The sequence below is a fragment of the Panthera leo genome, chromosome D2 (genome assembly GCF_018350215.1).
Source record: "Panthera leo isolate Ple1 chromosome D2, P.leo_Ple1_pat1.1, whole genome shotgun sequence".
NCBI lineage: Eukaryota > Metazoa > Chordata > Mammalia > Carnivora > Felidae > Panthera > Panthera leo.
This window is the reverse complement of record NC_056689.1, coordinates 60,341,333-60,367,490: the sequence shown is the minus strand read 5'-3', so window position 1 is coordinate 60,367,490 and position 26,158 is coordinate 60,341,333. Positions and strand designations below refer to the sequence as shown.

Sequence of the window (26,158 nt, the reverse complement as noted above, 5' to 3'; positions counted from 1 at the left end):
GCCCAGCCTGAGACATCCAGCGACCCAGACAGCAGCTGAGCCACAGGAAACACAGCCTCATGGTTAAAAGAACGGCATTAAGAACTAACCTGCCTGCGTTCAAATCCCGCTTTGCATCTCCTAGATGTGTGATCTTTCACATGCTACTTCACTTTTCCATACTGTCTTGCTCTCTGCAACTGTAAAGCTGGTATAACAGTGCCTAACTCATGGGGCTTCACTACATATTCAGTGAGCATCTGTAATCGTGGCTGGCACATGGAACACACAACTAAATGTGAGCTCTTGTCCTTACCATTTAGGCACACAGCCACGGTCTCCTACCTTATATTGGTTACCATATACTTTTAAAAGTCATTTTCCCATTATTTAAATAATTTATTATTCCCTGCCATGTTCCAAAAAGAATTTCAGCTAGACTTGTTTTAGCTATTATTTAAGTTGTATTATCATATTACAGAAAATCTGGAAAACAGAAAATCAAGTATCACACTTTTAGGAATGTAGTCATCCTGCTGCTGCTGTGCAATGCCTGAAGTGATCTGAAGTCACATTAAAGACACCATGAAAGGGGCCACTGGTCCAGAAGGGACCGTGGAACATACACCAGCCAGAGTACACTCAAGGAACAGCCTCAACTTTTTATTTAAAAATTTCAGTCACATAGAAAAGTTAGGTCAGTACGGTGAATACCCATATACCCTTCACCTAGATTCACCAGGGTCATTAATATTTTGCTACATTTGCTTTCTCTTCTCTCTCCACACGCTATTTTTTTGCCTAATCATTTGAAAATTAAGTTGTAGAATTTGTATCATTTTATTCATAAGTACTTCAGCTTTTATCTCCTAAGAACAAGCACATTATCCCATATAACCATTATATTATATCACACCCAAGCAATTTCACAGTTGTATGATACTTTTATCTAATATACAGCCTATATTTATACTTTTCCAATGGACCTAAAAATATCCTTTTTTTCCCCAATTCAGGGTGCAATCAAGGATCAAAGTGCATTAAAAAAATTTTTTTAATGTTTATTTTTGAGAGAGAGAGAAAGAGAGACAGAACGAATGGGGGGGGGGGCAGAGAGAGAGGGAGGCAGAGGATCTGAAGCAGGCTCCACGCCGACAGCAGACAGTCCAACGCGGGGCTTGAACTCACGAACCATGAGATCATAGCCTGAGCCCAAGTCAGAGATGTTTAACCAACTGAGTTACCCAGGTACACCCCCTGTTTTTTTTTAATTTTTTTTAATGAAAAGTTCATTTAAACTGTTATGTGTCAGGGCACCTGGGTGGCTCAGTCTGTTGAGCATCTGACTTCGGCTCAGGTCATGATCTTGCAGTTCATGGGTTTGAGCCCTGTGTTGGAACCTGTGTTGACAGCTCGTAACCTTTAGATTCTGTGTCTCCTTCTCTCTGTTCCTCTCCTGCTCACGCTCTGTCTCTATCTCTCAAAAATAAATAAAGATTTAAAAAAAACCAACTGGGGCGGCTGGGTGGCTCAGTCGGTTAAGCGTCCGACTTCGGCTCGGGTCATGATCTCGCGGTCCGTGAGTTCAAGCCCCGCGTTGGGCTCTGTGCTGACAGCTCAGAGCCTGGAGCCTGTTTCAGATTCTGTGTCTCCCTCTCTCTGACCCTCCCCTGTTCATGTTCTGTCTCTCCCTGTCTCAAAAATAAATAAAACGTTAAAAAAATTTTTTTTAATAAAAAAAAAATACTGTTATGTGTCCTTTAATCTAGTATAGACCCCGACCCCTGCCCTTGTGTTATCTTGCATAGCATTGACATTTTTGAAGGGTCCAGAAAGTTGTCTTGTAAAATATTCCTATCATCTAGATTTGTCTGACTGTTTGCTCATGATTCAACATAGGTGAAACATTTTTGGAAAAGTGCTACACACTTGATATCTTAATGATTATTTTTTAATGTTTATTTATTTTTGAGAGAAAGACAGCACAAGTGGGGGAGGGACAGAGAGAGAAGGCGACAGAGGATCCAAAGTGGGCTCCGTGCTGAGAGCAAAGAGACGAAAACAGGGCTCAAACTCACGAACTGCAAGATTATGACTTGAGCCAGTCAGGCGCTTAACCGACTGAGTCACCCAGGCACCTCTCCCACCACCGTTGATGTTTTATACTTCACACTGTCACACATAAGAAGGTACATAAATAATAATTTATTTCATTATTAGTATTGCTATGTCCTAGCATTTGGTTAAGGTGATGTCCAACCAAATCTTGTCATTGTAAATGTATTTTTCTCTATAGCAAATACGTAAACTGTGGAGGGTTTCTCTGAGTCCCTGAGAATATCTTGCTCCCCAACAATCTTTTTATCCAATGGTTTTTTTTTTTAATTTTTTTTTTTTTTAACGTTTATTTATTTTTGAGACAGAGAGAGACAGAGCATGAACAGGGGAGGGTGAGAGAGAGGGAGACACAGAATCTGAAACAGGCTCCAGGCTCTGAGCTGTCAGCACAGAGCCCGACACGGGGCTCGAACTCACGGACCGCAAGATCATGACCTGAGCCGAAGTCGGCCGCTTAACCGACTGAGCCACCCAGGCGCCCCTTATCCAATGGTTTTAAGCAACTGTTGATGATCTGCCTGAATCAATGATCGCATTAGTGGTTCAAAATGGTCACTAGTGATGTTTACTGTGTGAGTGAAATGAACCACTGCAGGTTAAATCTTACTTTTCCACTTACTTGCACTATTACTTCAGAACTATAAAGGAGAACTATTTCAGAAGTTCATCTGCTTGACTTCTCCTGACAGTGATTCATAATACCCATTTTTACCTTTCTCTGATCTCTATCTACCCGAACAGGTACATTAAATGGAAACAAACATAAATGCACTGGCTTAAGCAGTGGGCAGGGAATTACCTGTCTATACAAGCAAGACCTAGTCTTTAGAGCCCCCTTTCCTACAGCAGATCAAATTCCCCATCAAGAAAAGTCTATTTTTCCAAAGACAGGTTTTTTTTTCTAATGTTTATTTATTTTTGAGAGAGAGTGGGGTCTGAGGATCCCAAGCGAGCTCTGCACTGACAGCAGCAAGTCCGATGCAGGGCTCGAACTTGCCAACCGTAAGATCACCACCCAAGCCGAAGTCTGATGTTCAACAGACTGAGCCAACCAGGTGCCCCTCCAAAGACAGTTCTATATTAGAGTCAGCCTCAGGCATCCCAAGAAGGGAAAGAGGGAGGACACAAAGGGTTCAGGCAATAGACTCTTGGCACAATTTTATTTTATTTTGTTATTATTATTTTTTAAATTTATTTATTTTAAGACAGAGAGAGTGAGAGCAGAGAAGGGGCAGACAGAGAGGGAGAGAGAAAAGATCCCAAGCAGGCTCCACACCGTCAGCACAGAGCCCAACATGGGGCTTGATCTCACAAACTGTGAGATCATGACCTGAGCCAAAATCAAGAGTTGGATGCTCAACCGACTGAGCCACCCAGGCACCCCTCCTGGCACAATTTAAAAGATTCTGCAAACCACATTAGGACAGTACCAAATCACATGGTCCACTGCTTCAAGCATCCTGCTCCCCCTTCCCCTGTGAATGTTACTTCTTCCTGGTCAACCATCCTTTAGACCCCAAACATCATCCCCAGACCAGCTGCATTAGAATCTCTTGGGAAGCTGATTAAGAAACAGATGCCTCAGTCTCATCTCTGATCGATCAACTGAATCACAGGCATTCAGGCGGTCTGGGAATCCGTGTGTGGACAAACTCCCCAGAGGATCTCATGAGCAGCCAGGTTTGGGAACCCTTGCTTAGAAAGGGCCTCCTATAGTCTCCCAAAGGGGACTATCCTATAGGACACACAATGGTAGATAGTAGTTAAGGATAAGTCCCATTATGTGACAGTCACCCTGCCAACAACTGACCTCAGGGGTCTGGAACAAGGACAGATGAGTGCAACCTAAAGGATCTATTGCACCTCCAATTTATAACGTACTTAAAGCTGTGGGGGGAAAATCACTCTACTTATTAGAGAAGCTGCCAGATCTATGGTTCTCCAAATTTAGTCTCTACCAGAAGCATCTGGGAACATCACCTCTAAAAGACTGAGTCAGAGGTCTGTCTCCTTGGGGCCTACGAATGTGTGTTTGTAACAAGCTCTCTAGGTGCTTCTGATGCAGGGGATCCAAGGACCACACTTTGAGAGACCCTGGCCTAGATGCTGCTCATTTATGGCAACCAAAGAGCAAATGAGTTGGACAAAAAAGTCTTGGGCTTCATCTGAAGGCTACTTACCGAACCCAAGAAATAAAATCTGAGGTCATATGGGAAATGTTTCTCAGCAATTAATTAGCCGCACAGAAACATTCAGATGATAAGAAATCCTTCATAAAAGGTACTAAATTTTGCTCTAACGTTTCATCCCATTGAAAGACTATAGGCAAGCTGAGCTAAGAGTGGGAGACCAAGGTGCCAGCACAATGTCCCCACTTCAGGTACCATGTTAGCAGTCTGCAGAGGGGCAGTAGGAGCACAGGACCATCCCCTGGAAGCCACTTGAATCATGTGAATCAAATTTTTCTGACGTCAAGGTCCTGCCTGATTCCAGCTTCCCCTTTACACTCTGAGGGAGCAAACTCTTGGCAATTCTCTCTCTCTGCCACACCCTCTACTGTTAATCCAAGCCTTAACCAAGATTAACACATGAGCTTGTAACCCCAGAAATAGAGATGGCTAGGCCACTGGCAGCATGGAGCAAGGACCATGCTAATTATGGGAAATGGGACAGAGAAAGAGCTAGTCAGTTCCATGCTGAGTTGGAATTTGGCTCACTGGGCATCAGAAGAATGGCTGGCAGTCTGCAACAAGGGCTCAGGGTATTAGAATAGTGGCAGGAACCAATCTTCGACAAAGCAGGAAAGAATATCCAGTGGGAAAAAGACAGTCTCTTCGGCAAATGGTCTTGGGAAAACTGGACAGCGACATGCTGCAGAATGAACCTGGACCACTTTCTTACGCCATATACAAAAATAAATTCAAGATGATGAAAGACCTAAATGTAAGACAGGAAACCATCAAAATCCTAGAGGAGAGCAACCTCTTTGACCTTAGCTGCAACAACTTCTTACTAGACATGTCTCCAGAAGCAAGGGAAACAAAGGCAAAAATGAACTACTGGGACCTACCTCATCAAGATAAAAAGCTTCTGCACAGTGAAGGAAACAATAAAACTAAAAGGCAACGATGGAACGGGAGAAGATATTTGCAAATGACATATTGGATAAAGGGTTTGTATCCAAAATCTATAAAAAACTTACCAAACTCAACAACCAAAAAACAAAGAATCCAGTGAAGAAATGAGCAAAAGACATGAACAGACACTTTTCTAAAGAAGACATCCAGATGGCTAATAGACACATGAAAAAATGCTCAACATCACCCATCATCAGGGAAATACAAATCAAAACCACAATGAGATGCCACCTCACATCTGTCAGAATGGCTAAAATTAACAACTCAGGAAACAACAGATGTTGGCAAGGATGTGGAAAAAGGGAAACACTTTTGCACTGCTGGTGGGAATGCAAACTGGTGCAGCCACTCTGGAAAACAGTATGGAGGTTCCTCAAAAAATTAAAAATAGAGCTAAACTATGACCCAGCAATTGCACTACTAGGTATTTATCCAAAGGATACAAAAATGCTGTTTAGAAGGGGCACATGCACCCCAGTGTTTATAGCAGCATTATCAACAATAGCCAAATTATGGAAAGAGCCTAAATGTCCATCGACTGACAAATGGATAAAGAAGATATGGTATATATATTCACAATGGGGTATTACTCAATAATCAGAAGGAATGAAAGCTTGCCATTTGCAATGTGGATAGAACTAGAATGTATTATGCTAAGCAAAATAAGTCCGTCAGAGAAAGATAAGTATGATACGATTTCACTCATATGTGGAATTTTAGAAACAGGACAGATGAACTTAGGGGAAAGGAAGGAAAAATAAGATAAAAACATAGAGGGAAGCAAACCATAAGAGACCCTTAAATACAGAGAACAAACTGAGGTTGCTAGTGGGGTGTTGGGGTGGGGGATGGGCTAAATGAGTGACGGGTGTTAAGAAGGGCACTTGTTGGGATGAGCGCTGGGTATTACATATAAGTGATGAATCACTAAATTCTACTCCTGAAATCACTATTACACTATATGTTAACTAACTTGAATTTAAATAAAAAAAAACAAAACAAAACAAAAAAAAAACTGTGGCAGGAACTCCCACTTGCTGCTGGAGGTCAGAGCAGCATACCCTTCTCTTCCCTGACCCAGGTAGCTTCCCACCCAGGAAACTCCAGGCAAAACAAGCCACCTTCATAGCAGAAATGGGATATGGAAGTCCCAGGAAAGGTCACTCCACAGCTATCAAAATATACCTATGAGTTCCCCTTTAAAGCCAACCAGGCTTATGGCAAAAGAACCCCCACACCCACCAGCTCGTGGGGCTCTTACCTGACTGGAACACGTATCTGGCCAAGCCCTGCATTAGCTCTGCTGGCCATGTTGGGGGGGCAGACTCTCCTGTTTCTCTCTTCAGACGAAATGTCAATTCAAAGCCAAAACCACTAGGTCCGTCTGTTCCTGTAAATCTGAAAGGAATAAAAAGCAAATGTTTTTAGTTCAACTACCTTAAGAAAACACTGTTTTTTTTTGTTTTTTTTTTTTTTTTTATTAACGTTTTTTATTTATTTTTGGGACAGAGAGAGACAGAGCATGAATGGGGGAGGGGCAGAGAGAGAGGGAGACACAGAATCGGAAACAGGCTCCAGGCTCCGAGCCATCAGCCCAGAGCCTGACGCGGGGCTCGAACTCACGGACCGCGAGATCGTGACCTGGCTGAAGTCGGACGCTTAACCAACTGCGCCACCCAGGCGCCCCTTTTAATGTTTTTTTTTGTTTTTTTTTTTTATTAACGTTTTTTATTTATTTTTGGGACAGAGAGAGACAGAGCATGAACGGGGGAGGGGCAGAGAGAGAGGGAGACACAGAATCGGAAACAGGCTCCAGGCTCCAAGCCATCAGCCCAGAGCCTGACGCGGGGCAAGAAAACACTGTTTTTAAAGTTCATTAAAGTTCTCCCCTATTTTTGGTGGCCTCGGCATCCAAACCCCTTAATCAGAGGACTCTCCCTCAATAGCCTGTAAGGAGCCACAATACTAGTCTTGCCCTCCGGCCAGCCACAGTACATGGGTATGACCTTGGCCCAGCCAATCAAATTCCCCTGGTGGCACTCTAAATTATGAGTTCCACATTTTGTGGCTCTGGAACATTCCTCTGTGTGATTAAGGCTCCATTACTGAAAATCTTCCTTATTCACACTCCTTATTCCTTTGAACTGTTATTAAGTACCTACTTAGTGAGCTAAGGATACAATCCTACTGTATGCTCTGTGAGGATGAGATCCTTTCTCCACTCTCATCTGTACTCTGTCCCACAAGGGTACATACAATCTTTGAGCTGGGCTGGCTGGTCTCCAAACTCAGCAGTTGTGGACACATCCCCAGGCAGATTCCAAATACTGGGAAGGCCTGTATTCTTCCTGAAACCCAGCAAGCCACATGCACTCATCGATCGGCACATGCTCTTCCTGAAAACTGGCACCCTGTGTATACCTGTCAATCACTAGAATACGGGGGAAGTATGGTTTGCTCCCACTTCTCATCCCCAGGTGGCCAAGAATGATGACAGTTACTGCCTCTGTGGCCACACGCATCACAGTGACGATGAGGCAAGGGAAGAATGCCTGCCTCTGACGGCTAGGAAACACTCAGGGGCCCCAAGTCTTCAGGGAAGCCCCTGAAATGGACTTCTGCCAGAGAGGAAAACGATGTAGATGTGATAGCAAGGCCTGGCTGGGGAGTGGCATGCCCCCTTATGTGAGGGAAGAGTCCAGGGAAGAGTTCCTGAGAACTCAGGAGGCTTGCCAGCATGGGAAGGGTTAAAAGTTAAAATATGTTCATGATATAATTTCCAGTAATTATATCTTGTACAAACATGAGCCACAATGATTATACACATGTAAACTCCTCAGCAGACAAATACAAACCATAAACTAAGATGACAGCCAGCACCTCCTTGCTAGACAAGCTACCAGAACAGGCAGTCCGCGGCAAGAATTCTGAAGGGAGGGTGATGATGTCCAACCCTGGAATCCTGCGTGGCACCTTTCCTTCATCATCATCCTCATCAGCCTCAAGAGGCCAGGCCAGGAGACTGGACAAAAAGAGAGTCCAAAGTCTCCGAACCTCAGACACCTTGCTTGTGTGCCTGGGTGAGCTCAGCCGTCCTGCACTTGCTGCACCAGGGAGATCACCTCTGAGAAGCCACATCCTCCAAAGGACTGAAAAGGAATCCGTCCTTAAAGTTGTCATGCTTGTGCCTAATTACATCTAAAGGAGGTGTCCATGGTTTGCAACGTGGGAGACAGAATCCATTTTGAGGGTACACACCTAGAATTTCAGAGACCAGACTAGAAGTTGTTTGGCAGGACACAGTATGAGCTATTTTCTTCCCCCGATGAGCTGTCAGGTTTGGGGGCAATTTGATGCAGGGGGGCTGAGGGAATAGCTAAGCAAGCAGAGGCCGGGAAAGCCACCTCCCTGCGGCTGCAAGCGTGAGAGGAGTGTGAAAATCCGAGGTAAGGCAAGACTGACTCAGAGTTAAAACTCCACCAAAGAAGATGGGTCACTAGGCCAAAGGGAAGATTTCAAGAAGCCTCCAATTAGAAGCAGCTCTGTAAAATGTATTAGACCATTATTCCAGGGCTTTCATCTTGGGCCAAGAAAAATACATGATTTCTAACCACAAAAACTTGAGAAACAGACAAAAAGAACATGTTCCTCAGGCTGCGCGATGGGGAGAACTCTCCGATGCAGAGAGAAATCATATGCATCCAAGCAACACCACCTCTCTAAGGAGGCTGTGCACACACACATGCACGTTGGGGTGTGCGTGTGCGCACGTGCACATGTCCACCATCTGCCTGCACGAAGGTTGCTTTCTGGGCCAACTCTGTGGTAGGCAGGCCAGCCCTCACTTGGTTGGCTGGGAAGGACAGGCCGGGCCAGATGGTGTCCACCTGCATTTGATTACCACCCACCAGGCTGGCTGGAGGCAACCTCTAAACTCTGAAACATGCGTTTGGAATGGCCCAGCCTCAGGATAAACACACAACCTGGAGCCTGTCAGAAGGTCTCTTTTTCAAAGCAGACTGCCGAGGCAATAGCCAAGTGACAAGGTCATTCAGTCTTTAAAGTCCCCCAGAGAGGCCTGGCTTCGTCTGGACTTCCTCACGTGAGCGCTTCTCCAGCCAAACCGGTTTTGTCTGACCAGAGGACGAAGCCCCTCCTAGGGGGTGGCTGTCTCTCACATCCTCTGAGAAAGAAAAGCATGAGAGGAAACTGGCACACGCTGCAGGAGGAGGAGGGAGTTGGGTCAGAGCAAAGAATGTTTCTAACACAGAAGGCTGCTAAAATACTAGCTGGTGGTAAAGAGGGCCAGTGGAGTTTCTTCCTACGGAGATTTCAAAGGAATACAATACAGACTCTCCCCAATCTGGTAGGAGGGGGTGAGGGGTTCTAACGGTCTTGTTGCAGAAGGATGGTTGAGACCGTTTTCAGCTGAAGAACTTCAGATCCTGCTCACTGAGGTCCCCAGGGGAGAGGCTGGCTTTGTCCCAGCAGTTTGGTGAGCCTAAGAACGGATGTGGCAGCCTCAAGAGTAACACCAACCTGTGCACAGAGAGAACCTGTGCCTTTAATCCCAGACACAGCTGCCCGGCACTGGAATCTGCCCCAAAAGCCTGCCCCAAGCACCTGGACTAAGAAGGTATCAGTCAGCCTCCAAGAGGCCAGAATGACCACTAACACCAGGCAGAAGATGAACAGGAAACCAGGAGACACTTTCTGGAGGAAACACAGCAGCTGGGATGGGCAGAAAAGAGCTGACCTAAAAGCTGGCATCTCACACGCAACACTGTTAGTTAATAGGGAAATTCAAATCGAAACCACAGTGAGGTACCACTTCATATCCTCTAGGATGACTAAAATAAAAGACAAGAACAAGTCTTGACAAGGATGTGGAGAAACTGGAACTCTCACACGCTGCTGGTCAGAATGTAAAATGGCAGAGCTACTTTGTAAGACAGTTTGACAGGTCCTCCTAAAGTTAAACATAAACTTGCCATAGGACCCAGAAGCTCCACTCCTAGGTGTACACCCAAGAGATGGAAAATATACGTTTATACAAAAATTTGTACATTAACGTTCATAGTAGCATTATTCGTAATAGCCACAGAAAGTGGAAGCAACCCAATGTATCAATGGATGGACAAACAAAATGTAGTCTATTCGTACAATGGAATAAAGAAGAATGACGTACCGATACAACACAGATGAACCCTGAAAACATGATGCTAAGTGAATAAAGCCAGATACAAGAAGCCACATAGTGTATGATTCCATTTATACAGAATGTCCAGAATAAACAAATCCAGAGACAGAAAGTAGATTAGTGGTTGCCAGGAGCTAGGGGGAGTAGAGAATGGGGAGTGACTGCTAATGGGTACAGTTTCTTTTTAGGGTGATGGAAATGTTCTGGAATTAAATAGTGATGATGGTTGCACAACCTTATGAATATACTAAAAAAACACTGAACTGTATACTTTAAAAGGATAAATTTCAGGGTATGTGAATTATATCTTTAAAAAAAGGAAAAAGCTGATGTCTCAGGTACAACTAAGTGCTAGAGGAGGTAAGGCCAACCACACCAAGTAAGCTGGGTTTACCTGACTCTACCTATTAATAACCACTATGATTAACTGAATGCCTGTTAAGTCTGAGGCCTTGGGCTAAGCACTTTTCTTATAGCATTTAATTTTCCAAGACTCACCCACTGTTATCTTCATTTTAACTCACATGAGAAAAAGACACCAGAGAGAGTTTAAGTAATATTCCACATGTCACACAGCAAGCAAGTGATAGAGCTTGGACTTGAAGTCTGCCTGACTCCAAAGTCCATCCTCTTATTGCTATGTGACCTTAGTGAGACATTTAACCTCTCTGTGCCTCACTTTCCTCATCCATTAAGTGGGGATAATAACAAAACAGTCACTATATCAGAGTTGTTATGAGGATTAAATGTTAGAAACGACCTGGAATACTGTAAGCATTACATCACTTACGGTAAGTAAAAGGAGCCAGTCACAAAAGACTATATACCGGGGCATCTGGGTGGCTCAGTCAGTTGAGCATCCAACTTCAGCTTAGGTCACTATCTCCCAGTTCCTGAGTTCGAACCCCACACTGGGCTTGCTGCTGTCAGTGGCAGAGCCCGCTTCATATCCTCTGTCCCCCTCTCTCTGCCCCTGCCCCACTTGTACTACCTCAAAAATAAATAAACACTTAAAACACATTTTTAAAAAGACCACATATTGTATGATTCCATCAATATGTGACGAATGATATAACTTGTAATATATAATACATATTATGTGTATATTATATAAAATGCCCAGAATAGGCAAATCTGTAGAAACAGAAAGCAGATTAGTGACTATGTAGGGCCAGGGGACTGAGGACAAACATGAAGTGTCTGCTAATGGCTATGGGGTTGCTTTTTAGGGTAATGAAAAAGTTCTAAAATTAGATAATGATGATGGTTACATAACTCTGTGAATGCACTAACAACCACTAAATTATACACATACATGATATATGACAAGTATGTATTATATATGACAGGTTTATGTTAGGTGGGTGAACTGTATGGTATGTAAGTTATATCTCAATAAAGCTGTTCTTAAAAATTGAGAGGGAAAAGAAAAGATTGATAGTAAAAAAAAAGGACAAACTATAGATATATAGATATAGGTACAGATATATCTGCTGTAAGCATACAAGGAGATGTTCAACCTCACTCATAAGAGAAATGCAACTTAAATACAAATTAAAACAAGAGACACAATTCTCATCTATCAGGTTGGCAAAAATTAAGACGTAGGATATCATTCTCTTGATGAGGCTGTGGGCAAAGAGGTATTCTCATACACTGCTCGTGGGGATACAAGTTAGCACAACCGTTTTGGAGAGCAAGGTAGCAATACCTAAAAAAATTACATATATTTTACCTTTTCTTAGAGAGAGAGAGAAAGGTTGCAAGTGAGAGAGGGTGAAGAGAGAGAGAGAGAGAGAGAGACAGAGAGAGAGAGAGAATCCCACAAGGGGCAGAGAGAGAAGCTGGGCTCGAACTCACCCAATGTGGGACTTGAACTCATGAACCGTAAGATCATGACCTGAGCCAAAGTCAGATGCTTAATCCACTGAGCCACCCAGGTGCCCTATATTTTACCTTTTGACCCAGAAATCCCACTTCTAAGAATTTGTAATTGCAAAATAGCGGATACAATCTAACTGCCCATTCAAAGAGTATTAGGCAACTATGAGGGAGAGCTAACAAACTGATATGGATACTGTCAAGTAAAAAAAAAAAAAAAAAAGTACTACAGAATACTACCTGTTGAGGAAGAAAGAGGGGGAAGATAGGAAAATATACATATATCTGCTCATTTGTGCAAAAAGCAACACAGGAATAATAAATCAGAAACTAATAATATTGGCTGTCTACAGGCAGTAGGCAGGAACTAGGTGGAAACGACTGCAGAGCAGGGAGCAGGGACACTTCTCTGAATATATATCTTGGTGTACAATAGGTTCTCAGTAAAGACGAAAATAATGAGCTAACAGACTCAGGCAGCAACCCTTTCCATCAAGAACCAGCCTGACCCCAGAAGAAGTGGCCCCTGCTGGTCTCGAGATACTCTAATATCCAGTGGAAGTGCTCTGGCAATCCTATAGTGTAGCTGGCAACAAGCCTTATCCCTCTCACGTCACAAATGTGACCACCCACCTATCTTTTCAAGATGTGTTTGCCTACTGCCAGCCCACAGCTCAGGATGTTGCAACATACCTGAGCTGCACAGCAAACACTCTAGGCATTGTATAATTACACTCAGCTGTGCTCTGGGCAGAAAAATTGTGCTGCAGGGGAGGGTTAGGCTGTTAGCCAGCCCAAGTATCCGGGGTCCTTTTACACCCCTCTCCAAAAAGCAGCAAACACCCACCAACCATCAAAAGACAGTTAGTTACGAAGAGTCATCACATAATCTGATCCACTGCTCTGCTGGGCAGTTTAAATTCCAGAACACCAAGTAGGAGCCCTGGTCAGTGTGCCCAGAAACAAATGTGGACAGGTCAGGGAACAGGAAGTGTATCTGGCAACTTCCTCTCATCCTTCTGGCCATCACCGGCCTCCCATGATCTGGGGAAGCTCCAGCTCTTGACCTACTTACTAAAAACACTTCATCATGGGCCCCAGGACTCCGGTGTCACTGAAATAGGGTGACCAACTTGTCCTTGTTTTCCCAGGATTTCCTTGGCTTTAGAACTGAAAGCATCATGTCTAGGGAAAGCCATTAATCTTGAGCAAATTTGGGCAATCACCCAACACTGAAGTGTCACTATCTGACCCACACAAAGCAAAATGTTGCCAAATTAGAAAGCGCCAAATATGCATCAAGAACCACCAAAATGTCAGCAGTGCAGAAAAGAAAGTCTCTGGAGCCAGGTGACCTATGCTCAAGTCCTGGCTCTACTACTTCCTGGCTGGAGGGCAAATCACCTATCCTCTCTGTGCCTCAGTTTCTTCATCTATAAAAATGGGGACATGAAGAATAAACCCTAAGGTAAACTATGGAGTATGGGTGATAATGATGTGTCCGTGTAGGTTCACCAATTGTAACAAACGTACCATTCTGGTACTGGATGTTAATAGTCAGGATGGGGCACCTGGGTAGCTTAGTCAGTTAAGCATCTGACTTCAGCTCAGGTCATGATCTCACAGTTCACGAGTTCGAGCCCTGTGTCAGACTCTGTGCTGACAGCTCAGCGCCTGGAGCCTGCTTCAGATTCTGTGTCTCCCTCTCTCTCTGCCCCTCCCCTGCTCGTGCTCTGTTTCTCTCTCGCTCTCAAAAATAAATAAAAATATTTTTAAAAAATAGTCAGGGAGGCTGTGCCTGTGTGAGGGCAGAGGGTATACGGGAACTCTACTTCCACCCAATTTTGCTATAAACCTAAAAAATAAAGTCTGTTTAGAGAAAATAAATAAATAAATAAATAAATAAATAAATAAATAAATAAAGTCTATTTTCTAAAATGGAGATATGAGGGGCACCTGGGTGGTTCAGTCGTTTTAAGCGTCTGACTTCGGCTCAGGTCATGATCTCACAGTTCGTGGGTTCGAGCTGGGCTTCGGGCTCTGTGCTGACGGCTGAGAGCCTCGATGGAGCCTGCTTCGGGTCCTGTGTCTCTCTCTCTCTCTGCCCCTCCCCTGCTCATGCTCTGTCTCTCTCAAAAATAAACATTAAAAAGAAAGAGCGTGAGTCGGGAGGGGCAGAGGGAGAAGAAGACACAGAATCCGAAGCAGAGTCCAGGCTCTGAGCCCTCAGCACTGAGCCCGAAGCAGAGCTCGAACCCATGAACCGTGAGATCGTGACCTGAGCTGAAGTTGGACGCTTAACCAACTGAGCCACCCAAGTGCCCCTAAAAATTTTTTTACTGGAGATACAAGTAGCTATCATATGGTAACTACTTAAATGAGTTAATATATATGAAACACTCAAAACAGTGCCTGGAATACAGTGGGTACTGTCTCAAGTGTCAGCTATTATCTATAGTAGTTCCCAGTTCTGGAAATTCACCCTAAGAGGATAATCTTGTATTTGGAAAAAGTCTTTTGCATAAATATATTCCATGGTATTTATAAGAGAAAAGAATTTAGAAACAGTCTAAGTGTTCTATAAGCTGAGGTATTCTAAGTTCTGGTGCATGTTGTGGTGGGACATCACAGAGACATTCAAAATGAGAGTTCTGAAAACAGGAGGACTAATCTCTTAAGCTTTGAGAAGCCAAGGGCTTTGCACCTCTAACTGGTGAGGAGAGAAGGGAAGATTATGTCAGAACCCCACTCTAAAGCCTCTATTATTTGCTGTTCACCTATTGTTAACTATAGAATAAACATATAAATAAAGTGGTCATGACACTAGAAGTCTTGTGAGTTGCTGACGGGAATGCAAAATAGTGCAGCTGGAAAATAGTATGGTGGTTCCTCAAAAAACAAAATAAACATAAATCTATCATATGATTCAGCAACTCCACTTTTGAGTATAACCCAAAAGAAATGAAAACGGACTTAAACAGATACCTGTATACCAATGTTCATAGCAGCAATATTCACAATAGTCAAAAGGTGAAAACAACCCAAATGTTCACTCACGGGTGGATAAAGAAAATATGGTACATCCACACAATGGAATAGTATTCAACCTTAAAAAGGAAGGAAACTCTGACACATGCTACAACATGGATAAACCTTGAAAAGGTTTGTATCACTTATGGCTAAGTGATATAAGCCAGACACAAAAGGAAAATGTATGATTCCACTCATAAGAGGTACCTAGAGTAGTCAAATTCATAAATACATAAAATGGCATGATGGTTGCCACATCTCCATTAAAAAAGGAGACAAGACTAGCTAGAATAGGGGTGGGGAGAAGGAGGAATAGGGAGTTACTGTTTAATGAATACAGAGCTTCAGCTGGGAAGATGAAAAAATTCTGGAAACGGATGGTGACTGCATAACAATGTGAATGTATTTAATTCCACAGGACTGTACATCTACAAATGGTTAAAATGGTAAATACAGGGGCACCCGGGTGGCTCAGTTGGTTAAGTGTCTGACTTCAGCTCAGGTCATGATCTCCTGTTCAAGAGTTCGAGCCCTGTGTCAGGCTCTGTGCTGACAGCTCAGAGCCTGGATCCTGCTTCGGATTCTGTGTCTCCCTCTCTCTCTGTCCCTTCCCCACTCATACTGTCTCTCTCTGCCTCTCAAAAAATAAATAAATGCTAAAAAAAAATTTTTTAACGGTAAATACATATTTTACTACAAATGGTCATGAAAAAGCATGAACCAAAATTTAATACAAAATGTAGTTCAAAATATTTGTGCAGGGGCACCTGGGTGGTTCAGTCGATTGAGTGTCTGACTGCAGTTCAGGTCATGATCTCACAGTTCATGAATTCAAGCTGCACATCGGGCTCGCTGCTGACAATGAAGAGCCTGCTTCTGATCTTCTGTCCCCTTCTCTCTGCCACTCCCCTGCTTACGCTCTCCCCAAAATAAATAAACATTAAAAATATATACTTTGGGGGGCATCTGGGTGGCTCAATAGGTTAAGCATCTGACTTCGGCTCAGATCACAATCTCTTGGTTTGTGAGTTCGAGCCCTGCATCGGGCTCTGTGCTGACAGCTCAGAACCTGGAGCCTGCTTCAGATTCTGTGTCTCCCTCTCTCTTTGCCTCTCCCCTGCTCGCACTCCATCTCTCTCTCTCTCTCTCAAAAATAAACACTAAAAAAAAATTTTAATATATGTATTTGTGCATACACACACAATTTTATGTAAAAATTTTATGTAAAAATACATAAAATATATGTATGTGTGTATGTTTGTGAAAAAGAAAATACAATAAAATTATTATAGTGGCTACCACAGTCAATTTTTCTTTCTCAAAGTCTTTGCATTTTCCACATTTTCTGCTGTTATAATCTCTGGTCTAGACTGTAAACCCCACAAGGACAGGGCTGTGTCTTATTACTACTGTTATCTGCCAGACTTCTCATAGAATCTGTTCGCTGAGTGTATATATTGGACATTCATGATATGACAGGAGAGGCCCGTGGGCAGTGCACCCTTTCCCTGGTGGTGGCTTGGATATGTCCATTGGTATCTGAAGCAAGGAATGCCAGGCCAGCTAAGGCAGCTGTGAATGCTCCGCCTTGAGAAGGTGGTACCTCTAAAGGCAGGTCTAGGGACTGTGGCTCAGTCTCAAGCTCAATATTGTTATCAAAAGAAAAGGAAGAGTAGACTATTTGCCTCAGGAAACATAGGGCACAGGAGGCCAGGCCAGTCCAATTTCAGAACGAGGGGTGATGTCACTTCATTCCCTACAAAGGCTCCTCTTATCTCTTCTTCCCCCTTCCTCTTTCCCTACTCCCTTGTTGGTCTTCCCTTCTAACCAGCCCTTCTTCTTGGAAATTAAACTTAGTTCCCAGCCTTTCTGGGTTGGATATTCTCTCCCAGAAGAATGGAGCCTTTAAATCCTATCCCTGGGAACAGACCTACAGACCTTTTCCTATGGTGGCTTCCCTCCAAGGCCACATACACCCCCCCCCCCGCCGCCATGCATATCTCTAACAGGCACAGGGCAAAGCCTAGCCTTAGTCCCAGCTGGACGCAGAAATTACAGAAAGACCTCAACCAAAGACCTCCAGTAGCTCTGGGGCTCTGCAAGGAGACTACCTCTTCACCTCTGCCTCCCAGAGCATGCCAAATAAATTCAAGGGCCTCTCATCCAAACTCTGGCACTTGCTTAGAGCACCAAGTTTCTCAAAAGTCAATTTGCTCCAAAGTCCTCAGTGCTGCCCCAAACCTCATGATACCCTGGAATTAGCCACTGCTCTGTCCCTTATACACATGCAGAGAATATAGATTTGCTTGGCAAAAGGAGGGCACCATTGGAAAGCACTTCCTCAGGGAAAACAGAATGTGAGCATTTCTCTGTTCATGGTCTTCACCCGTCCCCTAGGGAACTCTGTAAGTGAAAAAAGGACAGAAGCCAAAGCCCCACTTCCTGCAGTTTCTGCCATCTCCTTACCATACACAATCTCTGCAGGTAACCACACAAAGTGGCTTCGGGCACCATGCCTCTGTTAAGGATTCCCAAATCTATCCCCAAACAAAGGAGCAGACTCTAACACCTCCAACTCAATATATGCAAATCTGAACTCAGTATCTCCCCAAAACTGGTCCTTCTCCATCTTTCCCTAACTGAAAAAGAGTACTGTCATGGTAGTCTATATAATGGCTCCCCAGAGATGTCCACATTCTAATCCCTGGAACCTGTAAATGTTACCTTACATGGCAAAAAGGACTTTGCAGATGTGATTAAGTTAAGGATCTTGAGATGGGAAGATTATTCTGGATTACGTAGGTTAGCTCTATCTAAGCACATGAGTCCTTCAAAGAAAAGATGAGAGATAGAAGATGTGGAAGAATAGGCAGACAGGTGTGGTATGAGGACTTGGCCTACCCTTCCTAGCCATGAAGATGGAGGAAGGGGCATGAACCAAGAAATGAGTGTGGCTTCTGGAAGATGGAAAAGGGAAGGAAATGGGTTCTCCCTTCAGCCCCGAGAATGGAATGCAGCCCAACTGACATCTTGACTTTAACCCGGTGAGACCCATGTCAGACTTCTGGCCTCCATAACTGTGAGATCATAAATGTGTCTTTAAGCCACTAGCAATAGGAAACTGATACAGCCATGAAGCCAGAATCCTGAGTGTCATCATCCAGTCCTGCCTCATTCCCTTGCATAGCCAGACAAGCAGTCACCAAGTTGTCACCAAGTTGTCCTTCCTCCTCAGCAGCTCAAATCAATCCTCTTCTCTCCATCCTAGCTGCAATACCATAAGTTGGCCTTCTGCATTCTTCCCCTGGATGTCCATAACACTCACTGATCTGCTTCTTGCCCTCCTTAGTTATTTGCTCTGACATTCCCCAAAGGGAATATATCTCCCAGCTGCTTAAAAATCCTCTAAAACTCCCCCCACTAAATCTTCAGGAGAAAGTCCAGACCTCTCCCCAAACCTCACAATGACCTGGGTCCCATCCACCTCTTCTGCTGAACACTCTAAGCACCAAGCCTAATGAATGGAATGGCAGATATCTGGATACCCTAATGACCTCCTTGCCTTTGAGACTCCACACAGGTTGTTCCCTTCTTCTCTGCCCTCTGCCAACCTTCAGGAAGGATCAGGTGTTAATCACCTTCTCTGCACCAGGTGTCTGAGCTGAATATTTTGTTTGTCCGTCCAGATCCATCCTCATTATAGCAGATGGATCCTGAGGTGGCGCCTGTGATCTCTGTCTCCTCTCCCTGAATGACAACAGGACCTGTGACCTGCTTCTAACCAACAGAATATGGCCAGGTGATGGGTTATCATGCCCATGAGGATGTTACATTATATAAGACTATGTTTTGTTAGCAGTCGCTATCTCTGTTGTTGGCTTTAAAGAAGCTTCTGTAACCCCTATAGCTACAAGAAAAGGTGTTCTGCCAACAACCTAAGGGAGTTTGGAAGTAGATCCTTCCCCAGTGGGGCCTCAGATGTGAATGCAGCCCAGCTGATACCATGATTTCAGCCTTGTGAAATCTGAAACAGAACATTGAGCTAAGCTACGCCTGGACTCCTAACCCAAAGGAGACGTGAGGTAACGTGTGTTGGTGTAAGCTGCTGAGTTTATGATAATTTGTTATGCATAGAAAACCAATATACTCACCTTGCTCTCTGCCTTGTGAAGCTGACCTGTGTCGGGGTCCTAAGCCCTCTGGCTTCCGATTGGGTTCAGTCAGTGGGAGCTCTGACAGGAAATTAGAGGGAGGCAGGAGAGAGAGGCCAGGGCTCACTCTCGCACGACTGCCTAGGGCTGGCGATCTCCCTCGATAGAAGGTCACTGCTAAAGGTCACTCTGAAGAGGAACACCCTACACAATTCTTTCTTTGCAGGTTCTCAAATCTCAATCCCTCCTCTGGTCCCTTCAGCGCTAGGAGAGTGGCAACCAAGCCAATCACTATACACTCCGACAATAAAGAATTACTATTTTCTTGGTTCACAAACGTGGACAGATTTTTCATACTGGAAATCATTTTTGCTATTATGAAAGGAGTAGAACTATCATATACTACAAAAGAGGAAATTATATATGCTCCTTTACTTGACCAAGGCTTTCTTGTAGGACAGGCGGTTGCTTCCAAAGCTGCACTCTTTTGTGCTTTGGCAAACATCTTGACGCATATTGCTTGTTTTCTTTTTTCCCCTCAAATAACCCATACTGGAGGAAATCCATATCATTTGCTTGGGTTTAGGAGTCCCAGAATAAGAGATTTCAGAAGTTGGTCTATGAGCAATAAGGAAAGAAGGCATCATGACTAGGATCCAAGTGTGTGTGTGCGTGAGTGCGTGCGTGTCCAAGACTGTATCATGTTATCATGTGTGGCTAACTTCATCCACCATTTTGTGCAGGGTCACCAAACTGGTAGGTCAAGAAAATGAGGCAGGCCACAGGTGTTGTGCAGCATTTCTGACATTGAGCAGCCTTTCTGCTCCTAGGTCCATACCATTACCAACACTACGCCATGACACCCAGCAACCCCCATGTCCCAAACACATGATCCCATGACTACTGTTGACCTCCCACCCTGGAAGGCCCTTCCAGTCCAGGCTTATCTTCCCAAGTCCTCTTGTCAAAGCCCTTCTCAATTACCACGTCTTTAAGTGAAACTATGCTCTTTTTTCCCCCATTATGTTCTCTCAAAGCACTGTTTTATCTCTAATACAATTCTTTGTGTGGTCTCCCTTACATTTTAAGCAAGGGTCTCTCACATTATACTGTGGAGTCCTGCCATTCTTCTACCTCTTTGTAGTCCCCCAAAGTGACACACACTGAACACAGACCAATGCTGGGTACTTAGTAGGTGGCAAAAGACATCGGATGACTGACTACTGGTGACGTGCACACACTGAGACCAAACAAAGGTTTACTAACTACATTGAATCTGAGAAAAGAGGCAAAGTTTTATAATATTTAGAATGGTAGGTAAGGGGTAAGGAGGGAAATGCTCACCCAAGGTTATGGGCTGAAGGGCTTAGGCAGAGTGATGAGCCCGCCAGCAGTGATCAGGAAGCGGGAAGTGAGGAAGGTAGATGTCAGAAATTCTTAGTCTTGATCTCCCTGGGCCCTTTGGAGGTCCCAGGGTAGACTTAGGGTGAAAATTACACAAAATTATACTACTCTAGCATCCAGTAAGATGCCAGAGACGAGTCCAGCAATGTGGGCAAGAATATTGGCAGAGGAAGATGCCTGAGCTAACACAAGCCCAGTCCACTACTCCCTCGCTGCTCCTTGGGCAAGTTAAGTTCCACATGCCCCCATTTCCTGAGCTATTAAACTGGGATAAGGATACTTGCCTCAAAGGGCAGTTAGGAGGCTTAAAATGGGATGGTCCAGTGTCCAGCACCTGGCCAGGGCCCCCCACCTCCCAGAGAAGCTAGTATTCATCCTTCCTTTGTTTAGTGCTCACTAGAAGCAGTCTCTGCATATCATTTCTCCCTTAAAACGTCAGCAGATGACTCTAGGTTCCCAACTTCTAGGCTCTGGAGTTTAATCAGCTGCATCCTTCAAGGGCTGCCCATGTCATCCAGCTTTGCCGAACTTCCCAATCTTGGACCTAAACATTTGCAAAGGTGACATTTTTATTTTTGAACAATTCACATTTACAGATAACTTCATTAGCTGTTCTAAAATCATGTTTGGTGACTTACACAAATATTATACTGGGTAGTGAAACTTTGTACACTTCTTTTGAAATATGTTTTATGGTAATATTTTGACATAGCTAAGATTTTTTTAAAAACTTCCAGCTATATTATAGTAATTTTGTATAATCATAACAAAAGAAAGGGAGGAAGGGAGAATGGTAGAAGGAGGAGGGAAAGAAGGAAGGAGGGAAGGAAGGAAGGAAGGAAGGAAGGAAGGAAGGAAGGGGTGAGGGAAGGGCAAAATAACACCCGCCAAGACTGCATTCTCACACTGAGCTGGGAGTCTGATGAGGCCACGGGGCAGGGCAGCGGCCTCAGGGTTTTAACTCTGAGTAGTAGATGCTCTTTCCACTACACGGCACCCAACCAGATTCATGGAATGCATTTGCCTCACTCAAGTAGATGTTTCCTGAGATCCCTTGCTGGGAGCCAAGGACCACATTCCCAAAGCATTCCTCAAGTTTAAAAACAGTAGCTCACAGGACTGATTCAGCTGAGAAACCAGCCGAGTTCACCTGGCTCTCAACACTTAGGGCATTTAACTCTATCCCAGGCTTTCAGTGAACAAAGAGCTTCCCCAGACTGAGACACTGAGTCTAAGAAAAACACCAGGCAGTCAAAAGGTACAAACTTCCAGTTACAAGGTAAGTCCCAGGGATGTAATATACAACATGATGTCTGTAGTTAGCACTGCTATATGGTATATTTAAAAAATTTGGGGGGGGGGGTGCCTGGGTGGCCCAGTCAGTTGAGCGTCCAACTTCAGCTCAGGTCATGATTTCATGGCTCATGGGTTCAAGCCCCGCGTCGGCCTCTGTGCTGATAGCTCAGAGCCTGGAGCCCGTTTTGGATTCTGTGTCTCCCTCTCTTCCTCTCCTGTTCACACTCTGCCTCTCTCTCTCTCTCTCTCTCAAAATAAATAAACATTAAAAAAATTTTTTTAATTTTTTAAAGTAAGCTTCATGCTTAGCTCCAACATGGGGCTTGAACTCATGACGCCGAGATCAAGAATCACATGCTCTTACTGGGTGTTGTACAGAAGCCAATTTTGACAATAAATTATATTAAAAATAAAGAAAATAAAAAGAATCACATGCTCTTGGGACACCTGGTTGGCTCAGTTGGTTAAGCATCTGACTTTAGCTCAGGTCATGATCTCATGGTTCACGGGTTGAGGCCCCACATTGGGCTCTGTGCTGACAGCTCGAAGCCTGGAGCCTGCTTCAGATTCTGTGGCTCCCTCTCTCTCTTCCCCTTCCCCTTGTCTCTCTCTCTCTCTCTCTCAAAAATAAATAAACATTAAAAAAATAAAAAAAATAAAAACAGTCACATGCTCTAACGACTGAGCCAGCCGGACGCCCCGATGTGAAAGTCACCAAGAGAATAAATCCTATGAGATCTTATCACATGCATACACACACAAACACATATACATTTCTTTCTTTCTTTCTTTCTTTCTTTCTTTCTTTCTTTCTTTCTTTCTTTCTCCATATAAGATAATGGATGTTAATTAAACTTACTGTGATAATCATTTCATAAAATATGTAAGTGAAGTCATTATGCTATACACTCTAAACTTACACAGTTGCTGTATGTCAACTATATCCCCATTAAACTGGAAAAAAATTTTATGTTTATTTGTTTATTTATTTTGAGAGAGAGAGAGAAAGCAGTCATGTGCAGGGGAGGGGCACAGAGAGCAGGAAAGAGAGAATCCTAAGCAGGCTCCACACTCAGCACAGAGCCCGATGTGGGGCTCAATCCCACGAACCGTGATATTATGACCTGAGCCAAAGAAAAATATCAGACACTCAACCAACTCAGCGACCCTGGTGCCCCAGGAAAGATTTTTTAATAAAATAAAATAATTTTTAAAAAGGAAAAACACCAAGCCAAGAGCAGCACCTTTTCTGCAAGGTGGTGAAGCTCACAGTTCAGCCTCCCTTAGTGGAGACCTACTATACATTCTCCCCTCTACTCCCAACTACCAGCAAGAAACCAAAAGGTTGGTCTCCAAGCCAGCTGGTGCTGTATAAGAATTCTGGGCCAATGAAGAGCCTAGTGCTTGGGTTTCTTGGCATCATTACAATAGCTCCCACTCTTGGCTTTGGCTTAAACAACATCTGTACAAAACCTTTTTAAAAATAAGAATACGTTAAAAAAAAAAATTAAAAAAAAAAAAAAAGGGGGGGCGCCTGGGTGGCTCAGTCGGTTAAGCGTCCGACTTCAACTCAGGTCACAATCTCGCGGCCCGTGAGTTCGAGCCCCGCGTCGGGCTCTGGGCTGACAGCTCGGAGCCTGGAGCCTGCTTCCGATTCTGTGTCTCCCTCTCTCTCTCTGATCCTCCCCCATTCATGCTCTGTCTCTCTCTGTCTCAAAAATAAATAAACGTTAAAAAAAAATTTTTTTTTTTAAATAAGAATAGATTGGGGCACCTGGGTGGCTCAGTCAGTTAAGCGTCTGACTTCAGCTCAGGTCATGATCTCATAGCTCGTGAGTTCGAGCCCCACGTCGGGCTCTGTGCTGACAGCTCAGAGCCTGGAGCCTGTTTCAGATTCTGTGTCTCCCTCTCTCTCTGTCCCAACCCACTCACATTCTGTCTCTGTTTCTCTCAAAAATAAACATTAAAAAAAATAAGAAGAAGAATAGATAAGGGGGGGGCACCTGGGTGGCTCAGTTGGTTGAGCCTCCAACTCTTGACTTCGGTTCAGGTCATGATCTCATGATTCATGAGATCAATCCCCGAGTTGGGCTCCAAGCTGAACATGGAGCCTGCTTGGGATTCTCTTGCCCTTTCTGCCCCTCCCTGCTCACTCATTCTCTCTCTCTCTCTCTCTCTCTCTCTTGCTCAAAGTAAATCAGTAAACATTTTTAAAAAATAAGAAATGATGGGGCACCTAGCTGGTTCAGTCGATAGAGCATGCAGCTCTTGATCTCCGGGTCATGAGTTTGAGACCCACGTTGGGTGTAGAGGTTGCTTAAATAAATAAACAAAAAAGAAGGAGGAGAAGGACGGGGGGAGGGGGGGGTGGGGAGACAGGCTAGGCCAACAGTGGCAATACCAGTCTGATATGGTAAGCAAGATGCCACCTGCATACAGGTGTACAGCTCGGGGCTTCTTACAGACCCAAGGGCCAGAGCATTCTGCCCAAGGGCCTTTGTCCACCCACTATCCTCCAGGACCCTGGGAAGCCAGCCGCCCCAGAAGATCAAGACATCTGAAAGAGGATAATGGGAAGAAACAAATCTTTTCAGCATCTCAGTTCCCCAAGGGCAAGGACTGTACTTTTTGAGCTCTGTACATGGGTACATTATGTCATAGCTGAGCAAATGCTAAATGGTAATCATATTCCCATTGCCATCCAAAGAGATAATAAGGCTGAGACATTCAACAACAAGCAAGATAAGACAGTATTAAAAAAGCAATGAGCCTTCCTCTCAGTCACTATCAAAATGACTTAGTGGCATTTCCTTTGAGCCACTTTTGCTGCTGTTTCCTTTTTAGGGAAATAAAACACATCACTCGACTCTGTTCCCATGCTTTCCTACTGGTGCTGAGGTCCCACACTACTGGAAAAGTTTCCTAAAACCATACTCCTGCTTCCCCTCATCACATCATCCCTTGACTTCCCTCGAGTCGACAGATAATTTGTTGAATGTCACATTCTTTACATTGCCTTCAAACTCTCCAGCCTCATCATGCTCCATTGTCCTTCTCTCTTACCAAGTCCCAGACATACTGGCGGGTGGTTTTTTTTTTTTTTTTGTGTGGGTTTTTTTGTTTGTTTGTTTGTTTTAGTTCCTTAAACACCTCAAGGTCCCTCCTGCCTCAGGGTCTTTGCTCTACCTATTTTCACTGCCTACAATTTTCACATGGTAGAATGACCAGAGCATTGTACAACTCCAAGGAGCACCAAGTGCACAGAATAATATGAATGGTGCCCGTGGACTTGAATAATGTGACAGCCCTGGTTACCACTTTGTCAATGAGTTCAAATGTTATATCTTCAGGGAAACCACCACTGGTTCCCTACTAAACATACCCTCTCCACCCACCTCAGCTCCTACTTCCACTCAGGTGCTCCCTAGCACATCACCCCTGCTGTATTTTCAACACAGCACCTGCACTATCTAAACCTATATGAACCTTTTACATGTTTTTCCTATAAGAATGTAAGATCCATGAGCACAGAAACATTGCCTTCTTACTCCCATGGTACTCTCGGCATGTCACAGAGCACCACACACACGTTTAGATAATGTGCACTAAACGGGCACAGAAATCAATTAAAGGTTTATCGTGTCCCAAGCATTGTGCTAGATGCTGGAAGTACTCCACCACCCCGATAAAGCAAAGTTCAGACATTTTTACCAAAATCACACCCCTCCTCTCAAAGGAACGCTCTGACTCTATGAAAATGCTGTGCACTTGGATTATCTCCCCTCTTAGGGGAATAAGGGTCCAGACTGAAGGAATCCTCCCGAAAGAGCTAAATGCTCAGGCTTGATGCTGAACCGAGAGAATTCTTCACCTCCAATGTGAGAATGCTTTCTCAACAGCCAGAGAAACCCCAAAGTTACCAGTGGGAAGCCAATGGATGGTTCTAAGCAGGGGAGTGATAT

General features: G+C 44.1%; 1 protein-coding gene across 3 annotated transcripts in view; it reads right to left on the bottom strand.

The window, feature by feature from the left end:
- The window catches only part of SUFU (SUFU negative regulator of hedgehog signaling), a 117,153-nt gene that overhangs the window by 73,542 nt on the left and 17,453 nt on the right, over positions 1 to 26,158 (bottom strand). For all 3 annotated transcript variants that reach the window (XM_042909348.1, XM_042909350.1, XM_042909349.1), the window contains exon 3: positions 6,496 to 6,632. In XM_042909348.1, the coding sequence (XP_042765282.1) occupies positions 6,496 to 6,632 (137 nt within the window). The remainder of the gene's footprint in view (positions 1 to 6,495; positions 6,633 to 26,158) is intronic.